Source organism: Patella vulgata, chromosome 2, assembly GCF_932274485.2.
Source record: "Patella vulgata chromosome 2, xgPatVulg1.2, whole genome shotgun sequence".
Taxonomy (NCBI): Eukaryota; Metazoa; Mollusca; class Gastropoda; family Patellidae; genus Patella; species Patella vulgata.
Window position 1 is genome coordinate 6574809 of NC_065880.2, and position 25894 is coordinate 6600702.

The 25894-nt window shown below is 38.4% G+C and overlaps 4 protein-coding genes across 6 annotated transcripts in view; 1 reads left to right on the forward strand and 3 right to left on the reverse strand.

The window, feature by feature from the left end:
- Positions 1 to 538: 538 nt before the first annotated feature.
- LOC130010689 (uncharacterized) lies at positions 539 to 2833 on the reverse strand. The gene is made up of 2 exons (XM_056098544.1): positions 2696 to 2833; positions 539 to 2331 (listed from the first exon to the last, which is right to left on the reverse strand). The coding sequence occupies exon 2, from the start codon at positions 2327 to 2329 to the stop codon at positions 539 to 541; it is 1791 nt and encodes a 596-aa protein (XP_055954519.1). The 5' UTR covers positions 2330 to 2331; positions 2696 to 2833.
- Positions 2834 to 7673: 4840 nt separating this feature from the next.
- Positions 7674 to 12164, reverse strand: LOC126810257 (F-box/LRR-repeat protein 8). 2 transcript variants are annotated; one of them, XM_056098545.1, is made up of 2 exons: positions 12009 to 12164; positions 7674 to 11001 (listed from the first exon to the last, which is right to left on the reverse strand). In XM_056098545.1, exon 2 carries the CDS (start codon positions 10555 to 10557, stop codon positions 9394 to 9396), a length of 1164 nt encoding a protein of 387 aa, XP_055954520.1. In that variant the 5' UTR covers positions 10558 to 11001; positions 12009 to 12164; the 3' UTR covers positions 7674 to 9393. The 2 variants fall into 2 exon arrangements, with proteins under 2 accessions (XP_055954520.1, XP_050391232.2); XM_050535275.2 differs by having other exon boundaries at positions 11920 to 12055.
- The window catches only part of LOC126810237 (F-box/LRR-repeat protein 8), a 39893-nt gene continuing 26096 nt past the window's right edge, over positions 12098 to 25894 (forward strand). Inside the window, exons 1-2 of one of the 2 annotated variants that reach the window (XM_050535239.2) lie at positions 12098 to 12183; positions 16728 to 19790. In XM_050535239.2, the coding sequence (XP_050391196.2) occupies positions 16728 to 17771 (1044 nt within the window). In that variant the 5' untranslated portion in view covers positions 12098 to 12183 and the 3' untranslated portion in view covers positions 17772 to 19790. Of the gene's footprint in view, positions 12184 to 15033; positions 15294 to 16727 lie in introns of those variants that run through there. The other variant, XM_050535238.2, reaches the window with a different exon arrangement.
- LOC130010688 (zinc finger protein OZF-like) lies at positions 22229 to 23555 on the reverse strand (the record flags this gene model as incomplete). The annotated part of the gene is made up of 1 exon (XM_056098541.1): positions 22229 to 23555. A coding segment is annotated over exon 1 (1134 nt), but the record flags the coding sequence as incomplete, so codon positions are not given.

Here is a 25894-nt window from a genome sequence, read left to right on the forward strand (position 1 = left end):
AGACTGTTATATTCCAAATTTTCAGAATATGGAAAAATGTATGTGGCCAAGTTGACCCCACACCATGGGGTGAACTTGGCCGGACTCTAACCCTGCAGTTTTTGATGAAGGTTATGTGGGCGTGCATGAAAGAAATTGTAAAGTCCACTTGATACAAACCATGTTATTTGGGGACTAACAAATGGCAACCCTGGACTTACTTATTTTCATGTACCAGCTCGAGTTAGTTAGAATACGTGCCAATCGATTCAATGACCGACCTTGTTATCTATATTTCCGGATTTGAATACAAAAGAAAACTGTTTCAATAACTTTTAATAAAATTAAACATTTTTCATAAACAAAAAAATAAATTTGTTACATATTATTTCATTTTTGGCACTTTGGTATTTAAAAAATAATGTTGATAAAATCTGAATAAAAATTGAATTGTTACATATTTCATTGTTAGCACTTTGGTAGATTAAAATTAATATATTATTATATAATTTAAATGTAAAATGACTGTAACAGTGCGATTAAAACAAGTAAAACGTCTTCATTGTAAATTATATCCATCAAAATTAACTTGAAATTTATGGTGATTTCTTTTTGATATGGTTGGGAATGGCAACACTTTAAGGATATCAGCCCACTTAATAGTATCAATGTCTTCTTTTATTGGTGGCACAAAGGTATTCGCAACTCTCTTTGACTTTCGCAGGAAGCTTATAACATAAAACAGAATTTCATTTTCTCTGGATTCGTCATCATCTGATAAAGTGGTATCAATAATACGACCAATGTAATGGATACATCGGGATTTAACAAGATATCGAACGATGACCCATTTGCCAACAGCGACCTCAAAATTATCATCAGGAGCGACAGAATCATTTGACGATAGACTAGAACAAGATGATTCGTCATCAGAGGATTCAAGATTACTGGATGCAGGTTCTTCTAAAACATCCTTTGTTTTCTTACATTTGCTTGATGATGGACCACCAGTTTCCAGATCATCAGCCGATATACTCTTTCCAGGTTCAACGGATACACGTTTTCGGCGAATAGTAGGTGTTTCTTGGCTGTAACGAAGATTATCTAATGAATTAAGGAATACATCAGAAAAAATATCAACACGAACAGTATTATTGGTTGTATTTGGTAGTCTGTCAATTACTTCTTCTCTGTTAAGTGGGAAGATGCCAGTTTTTTTGAATCCACTAATGATATTGGATGACATGGTAGTGTTTCTGTCAACTAGTTTCTTTAGAAGTCTGGGAAAAACGTCTTTTGTTATACATGCAGCCTTACGTCCAGGCCCTTCCTTCCATTCAGTGAGAATTGACCTCCATGCAACCTTGACAGATGAAAAGACACTCACATCTAGTGGCTGACACAGGTGAGTACTATTAGCTGGGAAACAAATGAACTCAATGTTATGTTCTTTACAAAGTTTTAAAACTTCAACTGAAAAATGGGATGACAAATTATCCCCAAGAACAACTTTTTTCCCTGGAAGATCCTGTGCCCATGGCAGGACAACACTTTTAAACCAATCTGTAAAACAGACATTATCAAACCATCCAGACTTGGACCGGTTATATCTGGCATTTTTTGGACCTGATTCTGTCCAAGTGTTCATCAGATGCTTGGATCTATAAACAACATATAGTGGAAGTAATCTACCAGAGGCAGTGGCAGTAAACATAAGTGACGTCGAGGATTTTGTTGAATTCATAATCCTTTCAGGATATTTGGATCCTCTACGAAATATACATTTTTTTTTTCCAGGGTCATCTGTCAGATTCGTTTCATCATAATTCAGAATATTACTACTTGGAACATCAGCTAAACTAGCCTCAAGATTGTCGAAATATTGATTTAATGACTCTGCCGACACCTCTGCTCGCTTAACTTTTATATTTTGGCAAAATCGAGAAGTAAGCCTGCCTTTGTGACGTTTCACAAAGCAATTCACCCAGTCACTGCTCGGCAAGTTGTTCTTAAACCTCTTCTCAGTTCTCTTACATTTATCAAGATATGACTTTACAATGCAACGGAAATCAAATGCATCTAAGGGGAATCCCCATGTGGACAACAAAGTTAGATATTCAGCAAATATTAGTTCTTCTTCGGAGTCGAAGACAGTCTGTCCACCATGTTGCTTATTGAACCTACCAGCAAGTCGATTCTGAAGTGTGCCTCTTGGTATTCCGAATTGCTCACAAGCCTTTCTCTGGCTGAGAATCCCCCTCTCACAGGCTACAATTGCTGTTTGAAGGCTCTCGGCGGAATATTGGCAGAGCTTCCGACTTTCTGGTTTTGGGGTATATCGTCGGGGCATTTCTGAAAAGAAAAAAAATGGAGATTACACATGTACAGCACACATGAGAGAAATCTGATATAAGAAAACTCAAAATTTATACATAAATTATGTATTGGGGTGAAGTTGGCCAGGTCGCCAAGGGTGGCCAACTTCACCCCAATTTGTGGCCAACTTCACCCTGTTGCACTAAATGACCCACGTGTCCTTGACCTTGGCCTAGTCAGTCACAACATAACTCTTGTTTGTTCAGGCATTGGACCCATGATACAAACTGTGCATTCAAGCTAAAGCACTGGCTTTTATTATTATCCCTAGGTCTAATTATAATCTGTCCACATAAATCCACTTTTTTAAATCATTTTCTTAACTAAACATAAATCTTACCCAAATTGTAGAATAAATTTCAAAATTGGTACACAGCAAACTTCCACTGTAATCTTGTACTAAATAACCTTGAGTAGATTAAAATTCTGGATTGGCGAGAAAAAAAAGAACCGAAAAGAAATATACCGAAAATGGCCAACTTCACCCCGTAGGCCAACTTCACCCCGTTTGACGGTACGGAGAAAGGTAAGTCACATGACACAAACATGACCCCTTTTGATTGATTTTTATAGCAGGGTATTCCTTGGGAATTACAATGTTTTTAGAAGGATTTGAAGCAAAATTATAATGAATTAATTAGTTTGAATATGTTTTTAGTCCAAATATATCATCAAATTACCCAGTTTGTACGCAGGAATGTATCTTTAACTGATACCCGGGTTACAGTCCAACAGCTAGTGAATATTAAACTTATTGCTACAATTATTGATTCCTAGTCAAATTAAAATCAAACAAACATTCCAGGGTTTTTTTTCTGTTTGTTTACTCCACTTTATTTTTATCAAATGACATTTTTTATGCAAAGATACAGATCTGCCTGTTTTTGCTATAAATAGATTGAAGTTCTGAGTGTTTGAGGCTTTGACAATATAGGTTTGATTTTCATGTAACATTGTTATGAGAATACAAAAAAGTTTGACTTATCATTTTAACCTTAAATTATTAAATGGCGAATATTTTCTAATCCATTTGATATCATGGTGGGACTGTCATGTGAATAGGCGGGACTGTCATGTGAATAAATGCCTGATTAATAGTTTATAGCCCCAAAATAGACCTGCAATATGCAGATTTGGGAGTAAGACACTGGCTCGCTAGTCTGGAGGTCACGGGTTCGATCCCAGTGTTGACAGAGTGGTTTCTCCTTGCAATATGCAGATTTAGGGAGCCACGGTGGCTAAGTGAGTAAGACCCTGGCTCGCTAATCAAGAGGTCGCAGGTTCGATTCCGGTGTTGGCAGAGAAATTTCATCAGGATTTACCATCGTGGTTTCTCCTTGTCAGTGGTGCAAAATGGAGGGCCTAACAACGACAGCTGTCTATTCTTTCACAGAGGTCCCATGTAAAATTTCCTTTACAGTTGGAATTTGATATAAGAGTAGGCCGTAGAAAAATGTCCGAACAAAATTTCCCCCAAAGAACACTGTATGGGATATGCCCGTCTTTATTAGTATAGTAGGAGTCGGACGCTATACATAATTCATCTTTAAACATATATTTTGCACGATCTAAATCTGCCTATTGCAGGCCCGAAATGTTATATAGATTATTAATAAGATATTAATTAACTTATCCAGACAATAATCAACTCTCAATGTAATCGCTAGTCTGCGATGTCTATTGGATTACGTTCCGATTTGCTGTTCGACTTTCATTCATAATTAAATCAAAAAATGAATAATCAAGACTGTGTTTTTTATCCTACCGACTTTAGTAATGATGATCGAGGCTAGCCCCAATATTTAGTCGCTAAAATCTTGGTTCAGAGTGGATCTATCTTACTGAAATTTTCAGCAAATTGCCTTTACATTATCTAGTTTTGAACTATTAAAGTGAGAACTGACAGCTCTTTAACAAATCTCCCATAATGTATCTTTAAGTGACACAACATTATCTGAGAAACTAGAATGTTTTTATATATGTGACCTTCAGTTGATTCAACAAATTCATGCTTTGTTTTAGAGAATATATAAAATGATTTACATGTTTTTAATTCCTGAATAATTAATAAAGAACCATTTCTCAATAGTTGCTCCTATTAAATCCAGTATTGTAGTCTGTACAAGTTGTTTGTTTTATTTAAATTGACCAATAATTAAATCCTGTAGTAACTATTTGTTATTTTTATTTTGTAAATGTTATTGTTTGTTTTATACACTGCAATCTAATTAAAATATAGATCTATATTTCGTTCGTTTTTTATACTTTTGATGGCCTACACTACATGTAGATCTAACAAGTTATAGTGGGAGTTCACGTTCTATGACGTCAGGTACCAAGCAAGCGACATTTGACCCGATTACGTCAGTCATTCGATTAACCAATTAGCAACCGCCATGTATTTTTTATCTACTTTTGCTTTGTTTTGATTTCTATTGCCGCTAATGTCTACCCACAGTTCCGCGCTAAAAAGGCCAAACGCCAGATTCGACAGACCATTTGATTGGCTGACCCCTCATTTCAAGCAGAACACAAGTTAAATAACAACGCTTCCAGATCCAAGTGTAGTAAAGACAAGTAAAATCGAAATTTTGAACTATGAAAACGAAACAAAATTGGATCTGTGTTTTAATCAGATTGTATACACTGCAACTTGGGTATCATTTAGATGTGTTGTTTCAGCAGCTGTTGCTGTATTTAATGTTCCGTTTCAAACCAGTGTTGGGTTTATAACTATTTAGTTTCTAGAGCAGTGTTGAGTAATTAATCCGCCTGTTAATTACTCAACACCTTTTAAGAAACTAAATAGTTATAAACCCAACACTCTTTATATAATATAGACAGATCCTTTAAATTACACAATAGTAGAAACCCAATGGTTTTCTATGATTCTCAACAGATTTGAACAGTTTTCCAACATTGGTTTGAAAATAAACATTTACTACAAAAATTCCTGCTAGAATAAAACAACTAAATGATACTCAAGTTGTAGTGTAAATCTTATGTCTTATATCGCCATAGCCAAAATTATCTCCATTTCATCTGTGTTAAATATTGTTCTGGACAAACAAACATCATTTGTATCCATGGTTACTGGAAGACTGGCAATACAGGTATATAGTTCTTATGTTGTCTTCGTCTTCCAGTGGCTCAGTGAGTAAGGCGCTGGCTCACAAACCATCAGGAAATCCTGGGTTCGATCTCGGTGTCGACTGAGAACGTACCTCAGGTTATTCTCTATAGATTTCCTCCCTTGTCAGAGCTGCAGGAGGGGTGTAAAAAATGTCAGGTCATTTGCATCGAACGAAAAACCAAGGCCCTGTGTATGAGACTTGCAGGTGGTAACAGGTCTCCAGATAGTTGAAAAATGAAAATAAGAGTAGGTGCTGTCGGGGCAAAATGTCCCTTGTAGCAAACTGCATGGCAATTGGCCATATTCATTAGCCCAGTTGGTGCAGAAAAGTTAAACCCCATTTCATTTCATTCAGGGGATTGGGGGTCTTGTGGGTTTAACGCATGCACATGAAATGATGAGATCTGTCACTGAATCAAGTAGTGGTTTCGATTCCCCGCTTGTACGTGACAAGGAGTAGAGTCGCCTGTCCAATCTTGTGTGTTTTCTCTGGGTCTTCCTGTTTCCTCCCCAAGATAAAGACCCTACGGGCATGCAAATTATTGAAATAATAATTGAACCCCATTTCTCTCTCAATTCATTGTCCAGATCACTATTCATTGCAGTCAAAAAGAAGACAAATTTGGACTGGAACGATAAAGACTAGATTGATAAAGACTACTGTTTTTAGGGACCATTATTATTGTATGATTGAATGAATTTTGTTTAATATTTTGTACAAATTATTTTATGTATAAATGTGGTGATACATACATTCTGTTGGACTTTTTACTGATAAACAGGTGGGGGGGGGGGGCATTGGAGTTTTGATAGAAAAATGTTTGAACAAATAACCCCGGTCCCTTGTACACATTGTCATGTACTTGGCAGTTGAAATTCTATATGGGGCCACAGTGGGTAAGTCGCTAGCTCATTAGCCTGGTGGTCCTGTGTTGAATCCCTACATTGGCCGAGAAAGTGGTTTCCCCTTGTCAGTGGCTACCCTTTAAACTTATCTCTGAGAGCCGAGATTGATTAAGAATATGAGTACAATTATATTTCCTACTCCCAGCATTGCACATATAATTATCTTTTCTAGGATTGCACACAAATGTCTTAAAATGACATAGTTAGCATGTGCGTGCTGTATCATATAGCCTGTCATTGAGTCAACTGGCGTGGTTTCGAATCCCCGGTCGTACGTGGCAAGGAGTAGGGTCGCCTGTCCAAAATCGTGGGTTTTTCTCCGGGTCCTCCGGTTTCCTCCCACTGCTAAAAACCTGTATGCGCAAGTGAATTATTGAAATAAAATTGAACCATGTGTTAGTCCCGAAATGACCTAGTTTGTGTTGAGTGGCCGCTAAACCCCATTTATCTCTCTTTCTCTTATAATTAAAACTGGCCGCGTTATATAGGGAGTGACCGTTTATTAAATATATTATGACCACATACAAGGAGATGTTGCTAAATAGGAGTGGGTGCCCGGAGTTCACAAAGCAATTCTCAGACTTAAGTTAAGAATTTACTCAGGAGGGTTGGATGGCCGAATGTTTAGCATGTGCGCGCGGTATCATAAGGTCTGTCATTGAGTCAATTGGCGTGGTTTCGAATCCCCGGTTGTGCGTGACAAGGAGTAGGGTCGCCTGTCCAAACTCGTGGGTTTTCTCCGGGTCCTCCGGTTTCCTCCCACTGCTAAAGACCTGTATGCGCAAGTGAATTATTGAAATAAAATTGAACCATATGTTAGTCCCGAAATGACCTAGTTTGTGTCGAATCTCTCTCTCTCTCTCTCCCCCTCTCCTACTTTGTGAACTGAGGAACCGATTCTACTGTATAGCTTTACCACTTCCCATTGAACAATTTCTGCCAAGAAACTTTACCAGGTACAATGTAATATCCCTGGAGGTCGGGTGTTCGATCCCTGCATTAGCCTGGAGGTCGGGTGTTCGATCCCTGCATTGGCCGAGAAAGTTCATCCTGATTTTCCGACGTGGTTTCCCCTTGTCAGTGGTGCAGAACGAGGGCCTGACAAGGACAGCTGTTTAGTCCTTCAGATGATACGAAAAACCGAGGTCCCGTGCGTCTTCATTAGCCCAGTATAGGAGGAGAACAGTAGGACGTTAAACCCATTTCATTTCATTTCATTTCCCTAGACAGAGTTGTAGGAAGTTATGATACTTATTACACATTTAAAGATGACAATATGTAAAGTATATGATATTTATTAGTATACCGACTAATAATTAAAACAGTTATTGCACACTGGTATGTGAGATATTGTTTTAAACAACTTATATACATTAGATAAAAGAAAATCCATTGTTTTAAGAAAATATGAAATTATAAAAGTATTTAAAAGCAAGATATAACTAGCAAATAACAATTGAAGAGTCAGGGGGAAGAACGATCTACCTCGCATTTTTGTCTTTTTGGATGAAAGGCAAAACAGACTTTTTGACGAAAATGCTTGACACGAACAGAATAACAAGTGGGTTTACTTACAACTTCAAAATGATTTTTAGTATGAATCATAATTACCAGTACAACAACTGACTTCCACTTTTCAGCCAAATTGAGGTCAAATAAAGGGTACGATGGACGTATTTGTCCAGGAGGCCATTTCAGAAGGGCCTTGGTTCGATGTGACTCTGATCGTTTTTTACCTGAAACAGACTTTTTGACGAAAATGCTTGACACGAACAGAATAACAAGTGGGTTTACTTACAACTTCAAAATGATTTTTAATATGAATCATAATTACCAGTACAACAACTGACTTCCACTTTTCAGCCAAATTGAGGTCAAATAAAGGGTACGATGGACGTATTTGTCCAGGAGGCCATTTCAGAAGGGCCTTGGTTCGATGTGACTCTGATCGTTTTTTACCTGAAATTGATTGTTCCACAGAAAGCTTATACAATTTGCTACCAGATGGCGCTGTTAACTGGGTTTCGTTTAAAAAGTGACTTAGATCGTTCTTCCCCGGGACTTTTCATATAATAAGGCACACATTTCAGACAATTTCTATTAAAAAAACTAACTATGTACAAAATAGAAAATTTATTAATGGTATCAAAACAAACAATTAACCTAAGACAAATTTTTGTTTCTTACGTGTGATTTTGAATTGATGGGGGGAGGGGTGTGTGTTGTCTAATGCATGCACTTTAGATCATAAAGTCTGCCATTGAGAGGGGGTGGGGTGTGTGGCTGGCTGGTCTATAATGCATGTGTTTTGGATCATAAGGTCTGCCATTGAGAGTTGGTGGGGTGTGTGGCTGACTGGTTCATACATAACGCATGTGTTTTGGATCATAAGGTCTGTCAGTGAGAGGGGCGGGGGTGGGTGGGCCGACTGATTTATAACGCATGTGTTTTAGATCATAAAGTCTGTCATTTAATCAAGTGGCATGGTTTTGATTGTAAGAGATAAATAAAATTGTTAGTCCCAAAATGACCTAGTTTGTGTCGAGTGGATGTTAAACCTCATTTCTCTCTCTCTCTCTCTAGAAAGAGAAAGAACAACTTCCATGGTTAGAGAACCATAAGACCATATCCTATGGCGTCACCGTTTGACATGACTTGTGGAATATGTCTAGCCTCATTCTTCGAGCCCCTTGTTACAAATGGCACTGGAACGCATTATGGTACACGAATGGTAAAACGTTTATTTTGTCTTAAATATTGGATATCAGAAGCCCATCTTTTCCCGGTAAGATCACAGCATTAATGTTGATATAAATTGCCAAATAATTTGTGTTTTCGATGTCGAAGACTTTGGATGATATTGAGTTAGAGACTTACATGTAGCTACTTTAACAGCAAGTCACAACTTACATAGATTAGTGTGGGGCCTCCGGGCAATTTCCCAGTTTGCCCATGCATTAAGACGGGCCTGGAAGACATCACTATCTGGATCAATTCATTCAGTCTCCTGCCTCAACCCCAACAATCCACGGTTCTGGATCTTTGGTCCACTTTAAAATATAATTATTATTTTCCTTTAATGTAGGACACAGGCTTAAAATATTCTCTACAACTTCTTTGGATAATACACAATAAACCAACAAACTCCGTAACTTCTGGCATCTCGTAGCGATGTTAATCAATGCCTCTTCAAGTTCTTTTGATCCTCGGGTCTGTAAAACTAAGCGTTCAAGCGTATGCTTGTAATACGAAGCCGCCATGTTAATTTCGTCGAAAAGCATCGTAAAAGTTTCCAACCGAAGCTCACTAACGGGTATCTCTGGACATAAAATGGACGAAACTTTTTGAAGAAGACAGTTGTGATCGAATATCAAGGTTACTTTCAGATTCGGGGATTTTTTTACTAGTCCGGTCCATGCGTCAGGAGATAAAGTTTTAACATACTTCTCCTGGCGCCTGCACTTGATAGATAAATGTTGGATAGGTTTTCTTGATTCGTCGCTTAACGCGTCGAGAACCTCGTCAGACAGACTACAATAGAATAAACTGAGATGTGTTAAGTTGGTACATCGTCCCACCAATCTTACCAAACAATCGGGATGAATTTTACAAATTAAACTACGATTCTGTATATTGAGAGTCTGGAGATTTGGATGATTACTCGATAAAACATCTAAAAGTTCTTGAGTTAAATCAACCCATAATCCACCCAAATCTACCGTAGTTAATAATCCAGCATTCGTAGCATCAGAGTTAAAAAATGTTTTTAAACTTTGAATAAATTCCAAACCACCATAAAATAAAGGATTTTCACCGTTAAACTCGACTGACAAGGAAGACACTTTCTGATTTTCTGTTTTCGTAAGAATTTCCAAAACTTGACAGGCATTCTCTCGATTCACCTTCTCGTGTTGATCCAAGATAATTTTCACTGCTCTCATGTGATGTCCGTGTTGTTTTAATAAATTGAGGTAGCGTTTGTCAATTTCCGTATAAAATTGAAAAGTGAAAGTTTTCCAGAGAAAGGGTTGATTGAAACACTCTAGCCAACTTCTACAAACTTGAGCACATTTACATCGTTGGTGAAACGGAAGATATGAAAAAATATGTACCACTATATGTTCTGGAAGATTGATCCACATCTCTTCTGTGACGGAAGCCATCTTTTATTGTTCTGAAATGGGGTTTTACTCTGCTCCTTTTATTGTTCTGAAATGCAGTTTAACATCTTGTTTTATTGTTCTGATATGCGGTTTAACATCTTACTGTTCTGCTCTGTTTTATTGTTCTGAAATGCGGTTTAACATCTTATTGGTCTGCTCTGTTTTATTGTTCTGAAACGCAGTTTAACATCTTATTGTTCTACCCCGTTTTATTGTTCTGAAATGGAGTTTCTGGTCTGTTTTATTGCTTTTTTTAAGTGGACCACGCTAATGTTTACACTGGGCCTCAGTCTTTCCTAGAAAAGATTATCCTGTACTGTGGTGGATACTGTTTCCGGTAAACAATATTCTAGCTATATGTTGTATAGCAAAAGGTCTTCACCTATGTCATCTTTATAATCACCCAATCAAAAGCTCTGTTAGATGTAACAACCATTATTAATACTGAAATAAAAACAAAAGAATATGATTATTATGTACAGTATATACCGGTATTCCCATTAAAAAAATCTGACTAGTACCATATTTTTCAAATTCTGTTTTAGAATGAGCTCTGCCGATTCACTTCGTATATATGGTTTTCAAATGGTGAATTCCACAACATAGAGGAACCATATTAGCTCGGTGAATTTATAACACTTCCTCGCTGACCAGATCCCTAGTTTTGCAGATGGGATAAAAAAAAAAGAGATCCTGCATTGGCAGCATCTTAACGTTGCCTTGACAGCAATAATAGTAGGATGTTAAACAATGGTCCAGGCAAAATTTCACTCAAAACCTCTGTGGATTATGCCCGTCTTCATTAGTCCAGTTGCCTTGGTTTTCTCATGGTCCTCTGGTTTACTCTCACTTCTAAAGACCCCTACACGCAAGCAAATTATTGAAATAAAATTGAACCATATGTTAGTCCCGAAATGACCTAGTTAGTGTTGAGTGGATGTTACATGCCTTTTCTCTCTCTTTCCTTAGCCCTGTTGTCGCTGATAAGCAAGATGTTAATCCTAACTAGGTCTTTCAGCTGATCTCAATTTTGTCACAATTTCTTGACCCCACCCCCACCTCCATGCAGAACCAACATATTACATACAATCCAAGAGAGAATTTGCGGTCCAGACTCATGGTTGAAACTGATTTGTAAGTGTAGTTCCTTTAGATTGAGCAGTGTCGACTCTGAGATCGTTTCTAAGGGAACTAGGTTGACTCGACTTCCATTTATTTAAGATTATTGATAGGATCTTAGAAATGGGAGTCATATCTACCATGCATGCCAAATTTACTCCAAATCAACTAAGTTATTACACTAAATAACGCGAAGATTATGCTTTTAATCTACTTTCGATTTGTTTACAGGTTTCAACTAACCTTGACCTTCTCCATTAACCAGCTTCATAACAAGTGAAGTTGAGGCTTTTGTCAGTCCACTTTCCTAAACATTAAGATTGTGATCTTACCAATCAGTTGTGAAGATTTCACTCAATTCTGTGTACGATCAAAGGTTAGTTGCGGATGCCTGTGGAACTTTTCACTAAATACTTTAATTCATATCATCATCGTACGGCTGAAGCATAGTCTCACCTTTCTCCCAGAAGACGAAGTGACCCACTGAAGCTAACGGGAACAAGTGAAGTTAGTTCGTTATTCGATATATTTTTTTTTTATCCGTCTTAAATAAATTAATATTGGTTATGTGTCAATACAGATACAATAATTTAACGTTATTTATAACAAATTGAATTAATTAAAGTTAACTTTACGATTGTCAAGATTCATATTCCGTACCTTTCGTCACAGTTCAGTTTTTAATATATATACGAGTATCGAATAGCTAACTCATAAAATGTTCAGATGGACTAACTTCGGTAACGCCCACAATAACCATATACGGCTCTAAGTTATAAATAACTTCATGATTCAAAGTACAGCGTGATTAACTATATATTTGCCCATGTATAACCATTATTTAACAAGAATTATGATGTGGCTATAATATACGTATTTAATGTCAAATGTAGAAGGCACAAAAATTGCGTGTAGATGGATCGATTGACTTTTAATTTGCACATTGCACTGAGGCCCTACGTAGGCTACATCGCTACAATAAATGAATACCGGTTGTCTACGAAAAATGAAATGAGAGAGAGAGAGAGAGAGAGATGGAGTCTAACGCCCACTCGACACAAACTAGTTTATTTCGGGACTAACACATGGTTCAATTTTATTTCAATGAAATTCACTCTTGCGCGTAGCTAGGGTTCTTTATAGTTTGAGGAAACCGGAGGACCCGGGGAAAACCTCACGAGGTTTGATGGACACGCGACCCTAGCTACTCCTTTACTTATCACGAACAACCGGGAAATCGAAATCATACGCCAATTGGGGACAATTTTGCCCTGGCCATGCTAGCGCGCCGTATTATAGGCCTACCTAAGGCCTATACATTTCGAATTCTAACTATCACGGGTTCTTTTACGTGCAGCCAATGTGTAGGCCTATGGGACCTGTTTTTTTTTTTACGTCATCCGAACGAAATGGCATCGCCTGTAAGGGGGAAACTCCATGGGCTTGAAAAATCCGAGTAACTTTCTCTGCCAACAGCGGAATTTCTATACTCACAACAGTCCTTCTGGTTAGCGATATCACATAATAACAGATGTCGAGGCGGCACGTTATGGTGCCATCTTGAAACATGAAAGCGGAACCGATTTTAATATGTCTGCTATCGACACCCGGATGTTGTCCAGCTGGCACTCATTATAGTCATTATCATAATATAAACCTATTGGTGGCCTGTAAAGCAATCTGTACTGAACGTTTAATCTGGTATGGTGTAATATAGCCAGTTGCATAATCTCTTTGATGATCGTTTCTCTAGAAAGGGATTTTAAGCGAGAGCGTCTGAGTTAAGACCGGACAGGGGTCATGTAAGTTAATTAGTTTGGGGTTGGCACCCAAGGGTGTCAAGTAAGTTAGGACCATGGCTCCGTCAACACAAGTTAATTACGGAGTCTTTAAGTTTTGTACATGATACGTTTAAAGAACAATAACAACATTATACGAAGTTTAAATCAGTGTTGTCATCAAGAACTCTTGACTTAAAGAACGAAAAGTGTAACAGCGAGCCAGCGTCATACTCACTGAGTCACCCCGGCTCCCTCCGGTAGTAGGCCTATATTAGCTGAGTCGAATTAATTTAAATTTGAAAGGCTGATTTTGTTGGCGTCTAATATAAAATCGTCGATTTGATTATATATGACAACCCTTCTTCATTTAATTTAAGAATGACCAATTAGATTTTTTCCGTGGTTACCTGTAACATGACTCTACGTTAATTCAGTCATAGATTCCATATTAAGACGGATCGCGTCTGTCCTTATATATAGCGCGTCTCTAATTTATACCATACATGGTATTGTTTAAACATTGTATCTTAATTAAAGGTCCATCTCTAAATTATACCATATATGGTATTGTTTAAACATGTATCTGTATTAAAGGTGATGACCCATAATCATGTTTCTATATTAAATTTCCCACTAAAGATACATAATAACAGCTACCTTTAAGAGAAGACATTGTTAGTGACGTCATCCATCTCACCAGACATTTCAATATCAATATCATTATTATTAAAACACATTTTATAGCGCGCAATACCCCATAAATATGAGAACGAAGGGCCTGTCAAGGACAACTGTCTAGTCCTTCGGATGAGACGGAAAACCGAGGTCCCGTGTATACATTGGAATGCACGTAAAAGATCCCTTGACTGTTGGAATTCGATATAAGAGTAGGCGATAGTGCCGCTGCCTGGGCAAAATTTCCTTCATAGCACACTGTAAGGCATATATGCCTGTCTTTATTAGCCCAGTGTAGGAGCAGAACAGTAGGACGTTAAACCCCATTTCATTTCACATAAATATGCTCATTTGGGCTTTATAAAGACATATTATAGAGCAAGACAATATTACATTGACATAATAAAAAGAGATAACAACATACTTGATAAATAAATATATAAATAAAATTACATGTAATTAGAATTTGAAATAAGAGGAGACGCACTACCATATGAACAGGTCACCATTCTATATATGGAATAAAATTACTGCTTATTACCGAACGACCGGTTGTACGTGACAAGGAGTAGGGTCGCCTGTCCAACTTCGTGGGTTTTCCCCGGGTTCTCCGGTTTCCATCCACTGCTAAACACCCCTACGCGCAAGCGAATTATTGAAATATTTCCGAAATGACCTAGTTTGTTGATTCCGACATCATTCCATTGCATTAAGACTGTACGATTCGACCTTCTCCATTAATGATTGATCCACAAAGATTACATCGATATGTAACATTACCTTATATGGACTATACTATATTTATATATTACAAAATACGCCAACTATTTTATTATTTAAACAGGTTATTCAGTGCTTGTCGACGGGAAATTTTAGGACAATAGACCGATACTAGCTGTGTGTATGAAATATCGCCAAGGTCAGTCAATACGACGATTTGCTATCTTCATATCGTTTAGGCTATACGTTTATCCGTATATAGTAGTTTTTACACATGACCTTTTTAGGTTGGTATAAGTTTTTGTCAGTAAATATAAAATGACCCCTAGATCGGTCGATACACCAGTGACAGAGTTGTATTTCGTTTGATTACATAGGCAGGTCAATCGACGCGCAGATATATTACATATATACTGCAAGGCTGATTTGTGCATAGTAAAGGTAAGTCATGGTTTTTAATACTGCTGTCGTTACATTGTTGAAATTGCAAATAAGCCGGTTACTCGGCCCACACGTGGCAATAAGTTTACTAAGGTCGTGTAAAATTGATACCTTGTTTCTTCTCCCCGGGGGCTTGGATGGCGGAATGGTTAGCACGTGTGCGCTGTATCATAAGGTATGTCACTAAGTCAACTGGCGTGGTTTCGATTCCCCGGTTGTACGTGGGTTTTCTCCGGGTTTCCTCCAACTGCTAAAGACCCCTACGCGCAAGCGAATTATTGAAATAAAATTGAACCATGTGTTAGTCCCGAAATGACCTAGTTTGTGTCAAGTGGACGTTAAATCCCATTTCTATCTATCTATCTTTCTTCTCCCCTTGCTCTGTAGTGTGCGGTAAACACAACGCAAACTGTAAGTTTCAATACAAATTAAGTCTTTACACCGTGAATTTGGTATGCTTTCTCGTGTTCCTCCCACTGCTAAAGACCCCTATGCGCAAGCGAATTATTGAAATAAAATTAAACCATATGTTAGTCCCGAAATGACCTACTTTGTGTCGAGTGGACGTTAAACCACATCTCTCTCTCTCTCGCTCTCTCTCTCTCTCTCTCTCTCTTACCGCGCGACGTTTAGACCCGACTATCAAACAATGAAATGAAATGGGGTTTGACGCTCTACTGTTCTGCTCTGAACTAGGCTATAATGAAGACGGGCATCCGCCATACAGTGTGTTATGGGGAAACGTTTGCCCGGGCAGCGGCACATATAACATATGTCGTTAAATATATTAACAAATGTTATTTAGCTTGCAACTAATTTAAGAATTGTGAGATTTTTAGGAAACAGTAAGCGTGTAAATATTTCACGTGTTTACACTGGAGATATTGGACATGCATGGAAGCCTATTGCGGTCACTTTATAATTTCAACGACTGCGCATACCATACGGTGATAAGTTAAAACTGATAGATGTACAGACTGCGCGGACAACGACACTACTAGTCCAATTCTGCTTTCCTGGCCACCAGTAGCAATTTGAGACGTAGTCCTGCCTCCATTAGCCTAATCGGGACAGAATAGTAGGACGTTAATCCCCATTTCATTTCATTTCTTGCTAAGGTAAAAACCTCTTTCAAAAATAACATAAAAGAGAAGTAGGCGGTATCAGACGAGTTATTTGCCCCTGAATTGGGTTATCTCCCTTACATAAATCTACTAGACCAAAGGCATAATAATTGGCTTCAGGTAAATGTTATTTTTGAAAGAGATTTTCCATTTGAGAAGCGCCTGCGCTTTTAGACATATTCCAACCCGTTACAGTTAAAAGAGTAGGGTCTGTTTTGTGAGATCCAGAAACCTCCAGAAGAGTCCGTGGCTGTATATTTCTTGTGCCTGCATGCTTACTATATATCATTTCCGTTCACTTTTTTTACAGATGGACAATTCTGGGATGCAAATCGATGTCGAATCCTTGGAAACATTCATCTGCAAATTTTATACAAAAGCTGATGAACGCTACCTCAATTTATTAAAACAACACGGACATCACATAAGAGCAGTGAAAATTATCTTGGATCAACACGAGAAAGTGAATCGAGAAAATGCCTGTCAAGTTTTAGAAATTCTTTCGAAAACAGAAAATCAGAAAGTGTCTTCCTTGACAGTCGAGTTTAACGGTGAAAATCCGTTATTTTACGGTGGTCTGGAATTTATTCAAAGTTTAAAAACATTTTTTAACTCTGACGCTACGAATGCTGGATTATTAACTACGGTAGATTTGGGTGGATTATGGGTTGATTTAACTCAAGAACTTCTAGATGTTTTATCGAGTAATCATCCAAATCTCCAGACTCTCAATATACAGAATCGTAGTTTAATTTGTAAAATTCATCCCGATTGTTTGGTAAGATTGGTGGGACGATGTACCAACTTAACACATCTCCGTTTATTCTATTGTAGTCTGTCTGACGAGGTTCTCCAGGCGTTAAGCGACGAATCAAGAAAACCTATCCAACATTTATCCATCAAGTGCAGACGCCAGGAGAATTACATCAAAATTATTTCCCCTGAATCCTGGAAATCGCTGGTTCAAAAATCTCCCAATCTAAAAGTAACGATGATTTTTGATCATGACTGCTTTCAGGAGAAGGTGTCGGCCATTTTGAATCCCGTCATTCCAGTTTACGACCTTAGGTTAGAAACAATGGCGCCAGTGCACGACAGTATCAATATGGCTGCGAACTCTTTTGCCGGAAGTCTAGAGCATGTGATATTAAGAACTCGAAGTTCGCGGGAATTAGAAGAAGCCTTAATCAACCTGGTTACAACTTGTCGTAAGCTGACGAGTCTGGATGTGTACTGTGCTGTAACTGACGATATAATAGAACAAATTTTATCTCTTTGCCCAACTTTGAAAGAGAACGGGAAATACGTTTTAAAATCTACCATAACAGTAGCAGAAGACGGCATCGAAAGTTAAACGTACATTATGCAAGAGCTAAATCTGCCTATTGCAGGTCTTTCCTTAGTCATGAAATGTTATCTAAATTATTAATTAGACATTAGTTAACTTATCCAGACCATAATCAACTTTCGATATCATCGATAGCCTTTGATATTCACTTGATTTGAATCCGATCTGCTGCTCAACGCTCATTGATGATTTAATCCAAAAGTGGATAATCGAGGCTGTGTTTTGTTATCGTACGGACTTACATTATCTAGTTTTTCACTATAATAGTGAGAACTGCCAGCTCTTTATCTAATCTCCCATAATGTATCTTTAATATGGTGTTTCATTCAAACCAGTATAATCTTTTGAATTAATTAATTTTACCATTACAGCTTTTCATCACAAATATAAATAAAATGGGGTTTGACGTCATACTTGTCCACACCCACTGGGTTAATGAAGACAGGCATACGATATGCTATGAGGGAATTTTGCCCGAATAGCGGTGTGTTCGCTTATATTTCAGGGGGATCACGTGGCTAAGTGGGTAAGACGCTGGCTCGCTAGCCTGGAGTTCGGGTGTTCGATCCCTGCATTGACCGTGAAAGTTCATCCAGATTTTCCGGCGTGGTTTCCCCTTTTCAGTGATGCAGGACGGAGGGCCTGACAAGGACAGCTGTCTAGTCGTTCGGATGGGACGAAAAACCGAGGTCCCGTGTACATATTGGCATACACGTAAAAGATCCCTTGGCAGTTGGAATTCGATATATAAGAGTAGGCCGTAGCGCCGCTGCCCGGGCAAAATTTTCCTCATAGCACACTGTATGGCGTATGCCCGTCTTCATTAGCCCAGGTTAGGAGCAGAACAGTAGGACGTTAAACCCCATTTCATGTCATTTCATATAAATAAAATGGGGTTTGGCGTCATACTTTTCTACACCCACTGGGTTAATGAAGACAGGCATACGATATGCTATGAGGGAATTTTGCCCGAACAGCGGTGTGTTCGCTTATATTTCATGGAATTTCAAGTGTTATGGGTTGTTTTACTTGCAATTTAACGTGCATCCCAAACTTAGGCTGCCTGTCTACAGCTAGCTCCGCCTAAGAACAGGCCCTAGGCTAATTAACCGACATTTTAATTCCTACATCGACGATTTTAGTCGAAAACACTGAATATGCTTTTAGAAATTTTTAGATATATTTATTTCTCTTCTATTTTCATATTGAATGCAATTAAATATGATTATTTAGCCGTTATGTGTATGAAAGATGTCAAACTAATCAAAGCGGAATCACAAAATAGTCCACTAATTATTCAATATGGCGGCGTCCATGAAAGATAATTTCACATAAGCGGTTTTGTTTGCGAAGACACATTTAGGAGTATCTAACCTTGTTTTGAAAGATAAACAGATTGAAATTGTAAAGACAGTTTACTATGGTAAAGACTGTATTGCAATATTACTCACTAGCACATATTATATATCGCTTTTACCGGAGTGGCAAAAGTCGACATTTTCGCTAACTTGACATTTGTTTACATAAACCATGTGCTTCGGGTGTACAAAGCAGTAGGCTAGTCGATAAGTCCCGCCCCAAAATAATCACGTGAGCGTTTTAAATGGACGGCATTTAGGGCAGTGATGTTATTCTCGAAGTATGACGTAGATGGATCACTGCGTGCATTATGGCTAACGTGACTAGACGCGGTTTCTGATTGTTTTCAAATTTGAGTGAAGTCTGTGTCACTACCATGTTCCTGAATCAACGACTGCGAGTCTCACAACCACCGACAAGTGGAGAGACCACGCTGACAATACCGCCTGCATTACCCAGTTGCTGAGCAAAATTTCCCTCATAACACACTGTATGTCGTATGCCCGTCTTCATTATCCGAGTCTGAGCAGAACAGTAGGACGTTAAACTCCATTTCATTTCATCTAAGGACCCAATTAACCCTGGCGATTGCTAAACAAATAATAAATTAATAAGGAAACTAATTTTATTACATCTTACAAAATTATAATATTATATAAAATATGATACCAAAGGATAAATAAAATGGATATTTATATTTACATATTTACAAAGTGTTTATTAAGTTAAAACACCACAAAGTAAAATATATTCTTGGTAAACAGAGAACAACGCTCAATTTCCTTTCACATGTCGTTCGTTTGTAGGGGGTGGGGGTCTTAATCCCCGCTTGTACGTGACAAGGAGTAGGGTCACTTATCCAAACACGTGGGTTTTCTCCGGTCAAGAAACGGAATCGATTAGGTCTCTAAATCGCTCAACCATATCAAACTTGTGTGAGATGAGCCACTTGTCTGCGATATCATCTTAGGTGGATGCGGACGTTTAAGCTCCAAGAGAACAAAGAACCCACTATGACGTCATCGCACCTGGTCCAAATATTCTTGTAGTAACGGACAAAGCGCGATCATTGAGATACCGGCACATGTGTGATCATGTTTGGACCTCACTCTGGCAGTTTTGTCTTTTCAAAAAGAGACAACGTAGCCAGGATTTCCAGTCACCCAGCTGGAAGCCCAGGCGCCTGTAACGTGAAAAATATTTCAAAAATACTATTAAGCCATAACTAGGTATAATATCTAAAGTATGTTACGTTCATTGTCTACCTAACGAAAATTAGTGAGTATTGCCACTGGTTGAGCGAATCTAGAGTAGCGAACTTTGATCACAATTATTTAAACATGCATTATGCAAGAGCTAAATCTGTCTATTGCAGGTCTTTCTTTAGGCCTGAAATGGTATCTAAATTATTAATTAGACATTAATTCACTTATCCAGACCATAATCGACGCTAGCCTGCGATCTTTAGTGGATTATGAGCCGATTACTGCATAACTTACCTTCAAGATTTAACTATTAAATGGATAATCGAGACTATGCTGTTTGTCGTACTGACCTTAGTAATGATGATCGAGGCTAGGCGGAATTTCAATCGCTTAGTTCTCGGTTCATAATGGATCAATTTGAATGCAATTTTCAGCAAATTGCCTTATTTCATTATCTAGTTTTTAACTATTATAGTGAGAACTACCAACTCGTTATCGAATCTCCCATAATGTATCCACCCTTTCCTCCCCTTGGTATTATTATATCTACTGAAAGAGAATCGGTTTCCAACGAGTTATTTGCCCCGGAGTTAGAAATCGGAATCAGACCAGTTATTTAATAATTTCCCTTACGAATATGGACATAACAGACTTTAGAAATATACTTAGTCATAGCTTGATGTTATTTTTGAAATATTTTCAACATTACAGGCACCCGTGGCTGTAAGTAGGTATGTGTATGATAACGTGATATTATATATAAACAAGTCCAACAATATTTAATCTCCCAATCTTACATGCTTCATTGCATCGTAAAACATATATTCATTTCGTTTATGGAGATTGCATCACCGGATTAATGAAAATATCGAGAAATTACATTCCTTGTCACCGCGTAACACATATTTCTTTTCTTTTCTCGAGATTTCATCGACGGATTTCGGAAAATACCGGATTAGTTACATTCTTCTTCACATCGTAACGTATTCATTTCTTTTCTCGAGATTACATCGACAGATTACAATCTGATTAAAAGACAGATCCTATTTCGTTTCGTTTTTTTTTAGTTCAAATTTCGTTTTACTTGTCTTCACAACACTAGGATCTGGAAGAGTTGTTATATAACCCGCATTCTTGTTGAAGTTAGGGATTAGCCAATGACACGGTCTGTTATGGTGTGTTTTTGGCGTGAGGTGCACAGAACTGTGTGTAGAAACATCAACGCTGATTGATTAATCAAATGTCTGACGTATGATTTCTGACGCGACCTTCCACTACAACGGTCAGATCTTCATGTAGTAGAGGCAATTGAAAGTATAAAAAAACGAAACGAATTGTAGATCTGTATTTTACGAGTTCTTGGCACGGGACTATGGGTAAACCACTAGAAACATCAACGCTGATTGGTTAATCAATGTCTGGCGTCATGGGGTCAAAAGCCGCTCGCCCGACCCCTGACCCCACCTTCTACTACAACCGGTCAGATCTTCATGTAGTTTAGGCCATCGAAAGTATAAAAATACGAAGCGAAATATAGATCTGTATTTTGATCAGATTGCGACGGATTAATGGATATCTTGGGGTTATTCCGAATGACTATTCATCATTATGACTATCCGCTGCTTTATGTTTCTTTAAATGACATCGCAGGTAATTTTGATGATGAAATTTACCTGGACATCGATCACAATCAAACGTTATACCTAAATGTTTATTTACGTGAACTTCCAGACTGAAGTTATAGGCAAATGTCTTGTCACACAGGTGACATTTTACAAAAGATTTTTCATCGTGCAATTTTATATGATTTTTATAGATACCCTTAGTAAAGAAACTTCCGCCACAAGTCTGACAAACGTATGGCCGCTGTTTGTCCGTATCCAAGTGACTATTAATATGTTCAGCCAACTGATATTTTCGCTGAAACCCACGATCGCATTTTTGACACTGAAATTTTTTTATTCCTTGATGCGAAAGTAAATGTTCCTGGAGATTCCAGTTCGACGAATAACTTTTTTCACAAATTGTACACGGATATCGACGCACGTCATCATGAGTCGATTGGTGTTCTAACAAATGCGTTCTTTGGGAAAACCGTTTTTCACAGTGCTGACACTTAAAATTGGTTTTATTATGGGCCTGATGTTGCTCGTCCGAATGTCTCTTTAAATTAGTTTTGTGGGAAAATCTTTTACCACAGTCTGGACATTCGAAACGTTGTTCCTTGGTATGGGTTATCATATGGCGATCTAAATCACGGGCAGTGGAAAATAATTTCCCACATTCCGGGCAGCCACGTGTCTTCAATGGTTTTTCCGTTACTTTTCTCCTGTTTTCTGTGAATTTGTGGTCTTTTGGCTTCAAATGGACTTTTTCATTATGAATGCGATACGTTTGTTCAGAAACAAACTGTTTTTGACAAATTTTACAAGCGACGTTTTTGACTGGGTTGAGTTTGTGTTTCGGTTCAATCGTAATCTTGTGAATGTTTCTCATATGTCGACGATGTCCATGGGAAAAAGCAAAAGTCTTGGAACAGATTTGACAGAAGTTTTTAGTTTTAGGCAGGTCTTTCATTGGGTTGAGTCTTCGTTTCAGTTCCAATGTTATCTTGTGAATGTTTCTCATGTGACGACGATGTCCTTTGGGAAAAGCAAAAGTCTTGGAACATAAATGACAGAAGTTTTTAGGCAGGTCTTCAGACGGACTGCTATCATTGCTATTCATCAGTCTGGGGTTGGACTGCTGGATAGTTTTCATGGTTTCGCATTTCAATGGTTCCTCGTCATTTACGTTTGTGATCTCCACTTGTTTTAAAGCATGGCATGTTTCCTCTTGGAATTCAACAACATCGTCTTCCTCATCCATGCTGCCCTCTCCACTGTCATTACTGTCGTCAATCACGTCATCGTCATCATCATCATCATCATCATCATCATTTCGATCTCGAATGTCTTCCTTTGAGTCCATATTTACATCGTCAATCACATCATAATCATCATCATCTTTTCGAATGACTTCGTTTGAGTCCATGTATACAACGCCGTCAGCGTCATCATCACCATCATCATCATCATCAGCAGCAGCATCACCATCTATCAACACATTTTTGGAATACGAATCATCTTCAACATTATCTTGTCTATCACACGATTCTGTGAAGTCGTTGATGTTCACCTTGCTTGAACCTTGATATGGATTGTCTCCCTTCGACTTGAAAATTCTCTCCAATGATTCAAATTTAACAGAATTCGAACCGGTTCGAACTTCCACGTTGTTTCTACGATGATCATTTACTTCATATACGTCCGCCATCTTCTCTTCTAAATTGATCTCTAATGAAATGGAGATTAATTAACTCCCAATGTTTCTGCACCTACCGGAGACTAATGCAGACGAAATTTGTTCTGAAAAGAAAAATAATAATAAATGAATCCAAGTATCAGGTAAAAGAGAGAGAGGGAGAGAGAGAGGGAGAGAGAGAGGGAGAGACAGAGCGAGCGAGAGAGAGAGAGATGGGTTTAACGTCCACTTGACAAAAACTATGTCATTTCTGGAATAATATATGGTTCAATTTTATTTCAATAATTTGCTTTTGCGTTGAGGTCTTTAGCAGTGGGAGGAAACCGGAGGACCCGGAGAAAACCCACGAGGTTGGACAGGCGACCCTACTCCTTGTCACCTACAACCGGGAATTCGAAACCACGCCAGTCAACTCAATGACAGCCTTTATGATACAGCGCGCGCTAACCATTCAGCCATCCCCCCCTCCCCCCAAAGAGAGGGAGAGAGAGTTTAACGTCCACTCGACACAAACTAGGTCATTTCGGGACTAGCACATGGTTCAATTTCATTTCAATAATTCGTTTGCGCGTAGGGTTCTTTAGCAATGGGAGGAAACCGGGGGACCCGGAGAAAACCCACGAGATTGGACAGGCCGCGCGACTCTACTCCATGTCATGTACAACAGGGGAATCGAAACCACGCTAGTTGACTCAAGGACAGACTTTATGATACAGCGCGCACGTGTCAACCACCCCCCCCCCCCGATATAAAGCCAAACCTATTGAATTACGATCGCCATTTTATGAGTTACTTCAAAAATGGAGAAGGGAGCCGAGTGCCGATTTACATGTAGGCTTAATTCTATCACTATGTCACAACACGGGTTATGTCGCTCAGAATAAGGTAATTCGAATGAAATTAATTTCTCATTATCTATTTTGAACTATTATAGCGAGAACTGTCAGCTCTTGATAGAATTGAGCGGAAACGAAGATAAGTCACAAGTTAGTAATACCACGGTAAGGAGGTTTAATATTACTGGTTAAAGACATTCGATGCCATAATGCCTATGGTTGGGGTAAGCAAGAGTTCGAAAAGATAGATAACTCTCATCATATTCGCAGACCAGGATAAAGATTTCTTCAACAAAAGCATAAATTTAATGTAGGCTATTAAGTTATTTCTTGACAACCCCCTCCCACCCCACGAAAAAAAAGACTTAGATCAATGTTCTCGGCTGTTTATATAAAACATGTAACACATGCCATGGGTTGGAGTGGGTTGGGATGGCCTAGTGGTAGAGTGTCACGCTTCGACCTCTAGTTGGCCGGTCACCTCTGGCTTGCGGCTTTGGTTTCGATACCTGGTGTGAGCGTATGTGACTTGGAGACAGGGGCACTTTCTCAACCTCGTGGGTTTACTCCGGGTACTCCGGTTTCCTCCGACAGGAAAGAACCCCGTGCGTGTGCTAAGATCATTAAAATGAAAATAAAGACAACTTGTGTGCGACATCACCTTCAGTGGAAGCGAACGTTAAACACTAAGTACAACAACAACCCGGGTTGGACATCCATTTTAGGGAGGCATGCGACCAAATCATAATATTAATATCAATTTGATAGTGTTGCAAGCTATCCTATCTACTTGAATGAAAACGCCATTTCATCCGTTTTACATATTTAGAAATGTCTCCCTTTCTCACATTTATTGGTACTGGACCCTATATTTGAGTCTTGGAGGCATATGTGATTTCAGCAGACGTCTCATAATAACAATGAACCAGGTCACGTTGGGTAGCGAGCCCCACTTCAACACCGGTTCCTGGCTGTGAAGTCCATATACTGTTATCCTACTGTGCCGTCGCTTGGACATAAAGTAGTAGTGATTGGTATCATGCACGAGGCAGACTAGAAACCCGATTACATTTCTTTGTGAAGTGAACATAGCTAATAAATGAAATGAAATGAGGTTTGACGTCCTAATGTTTTTATACCAACGCTTAGCCCAGTTGGGGGAGAACAACAGGACGTCATATCCATCTCCATTTCGTATTGTTCACAATAGCGACAGCATGAAAGACACCTTACCTTATATTCTGTGTTTCGGTATTCTACAGAAGTTATGATTTTAAAAATTCGATGTATTGTCAGCTAATATAAGTTCCCCTCTCACAAACACCATAAAGGTTAGTTAAAGATTAATTCTGGAGATAAACTACTAATAATAATTTGAGGTTTAATGCCGCGTCTAGCAGTGATATATCGCAGGTATATTTTAGAT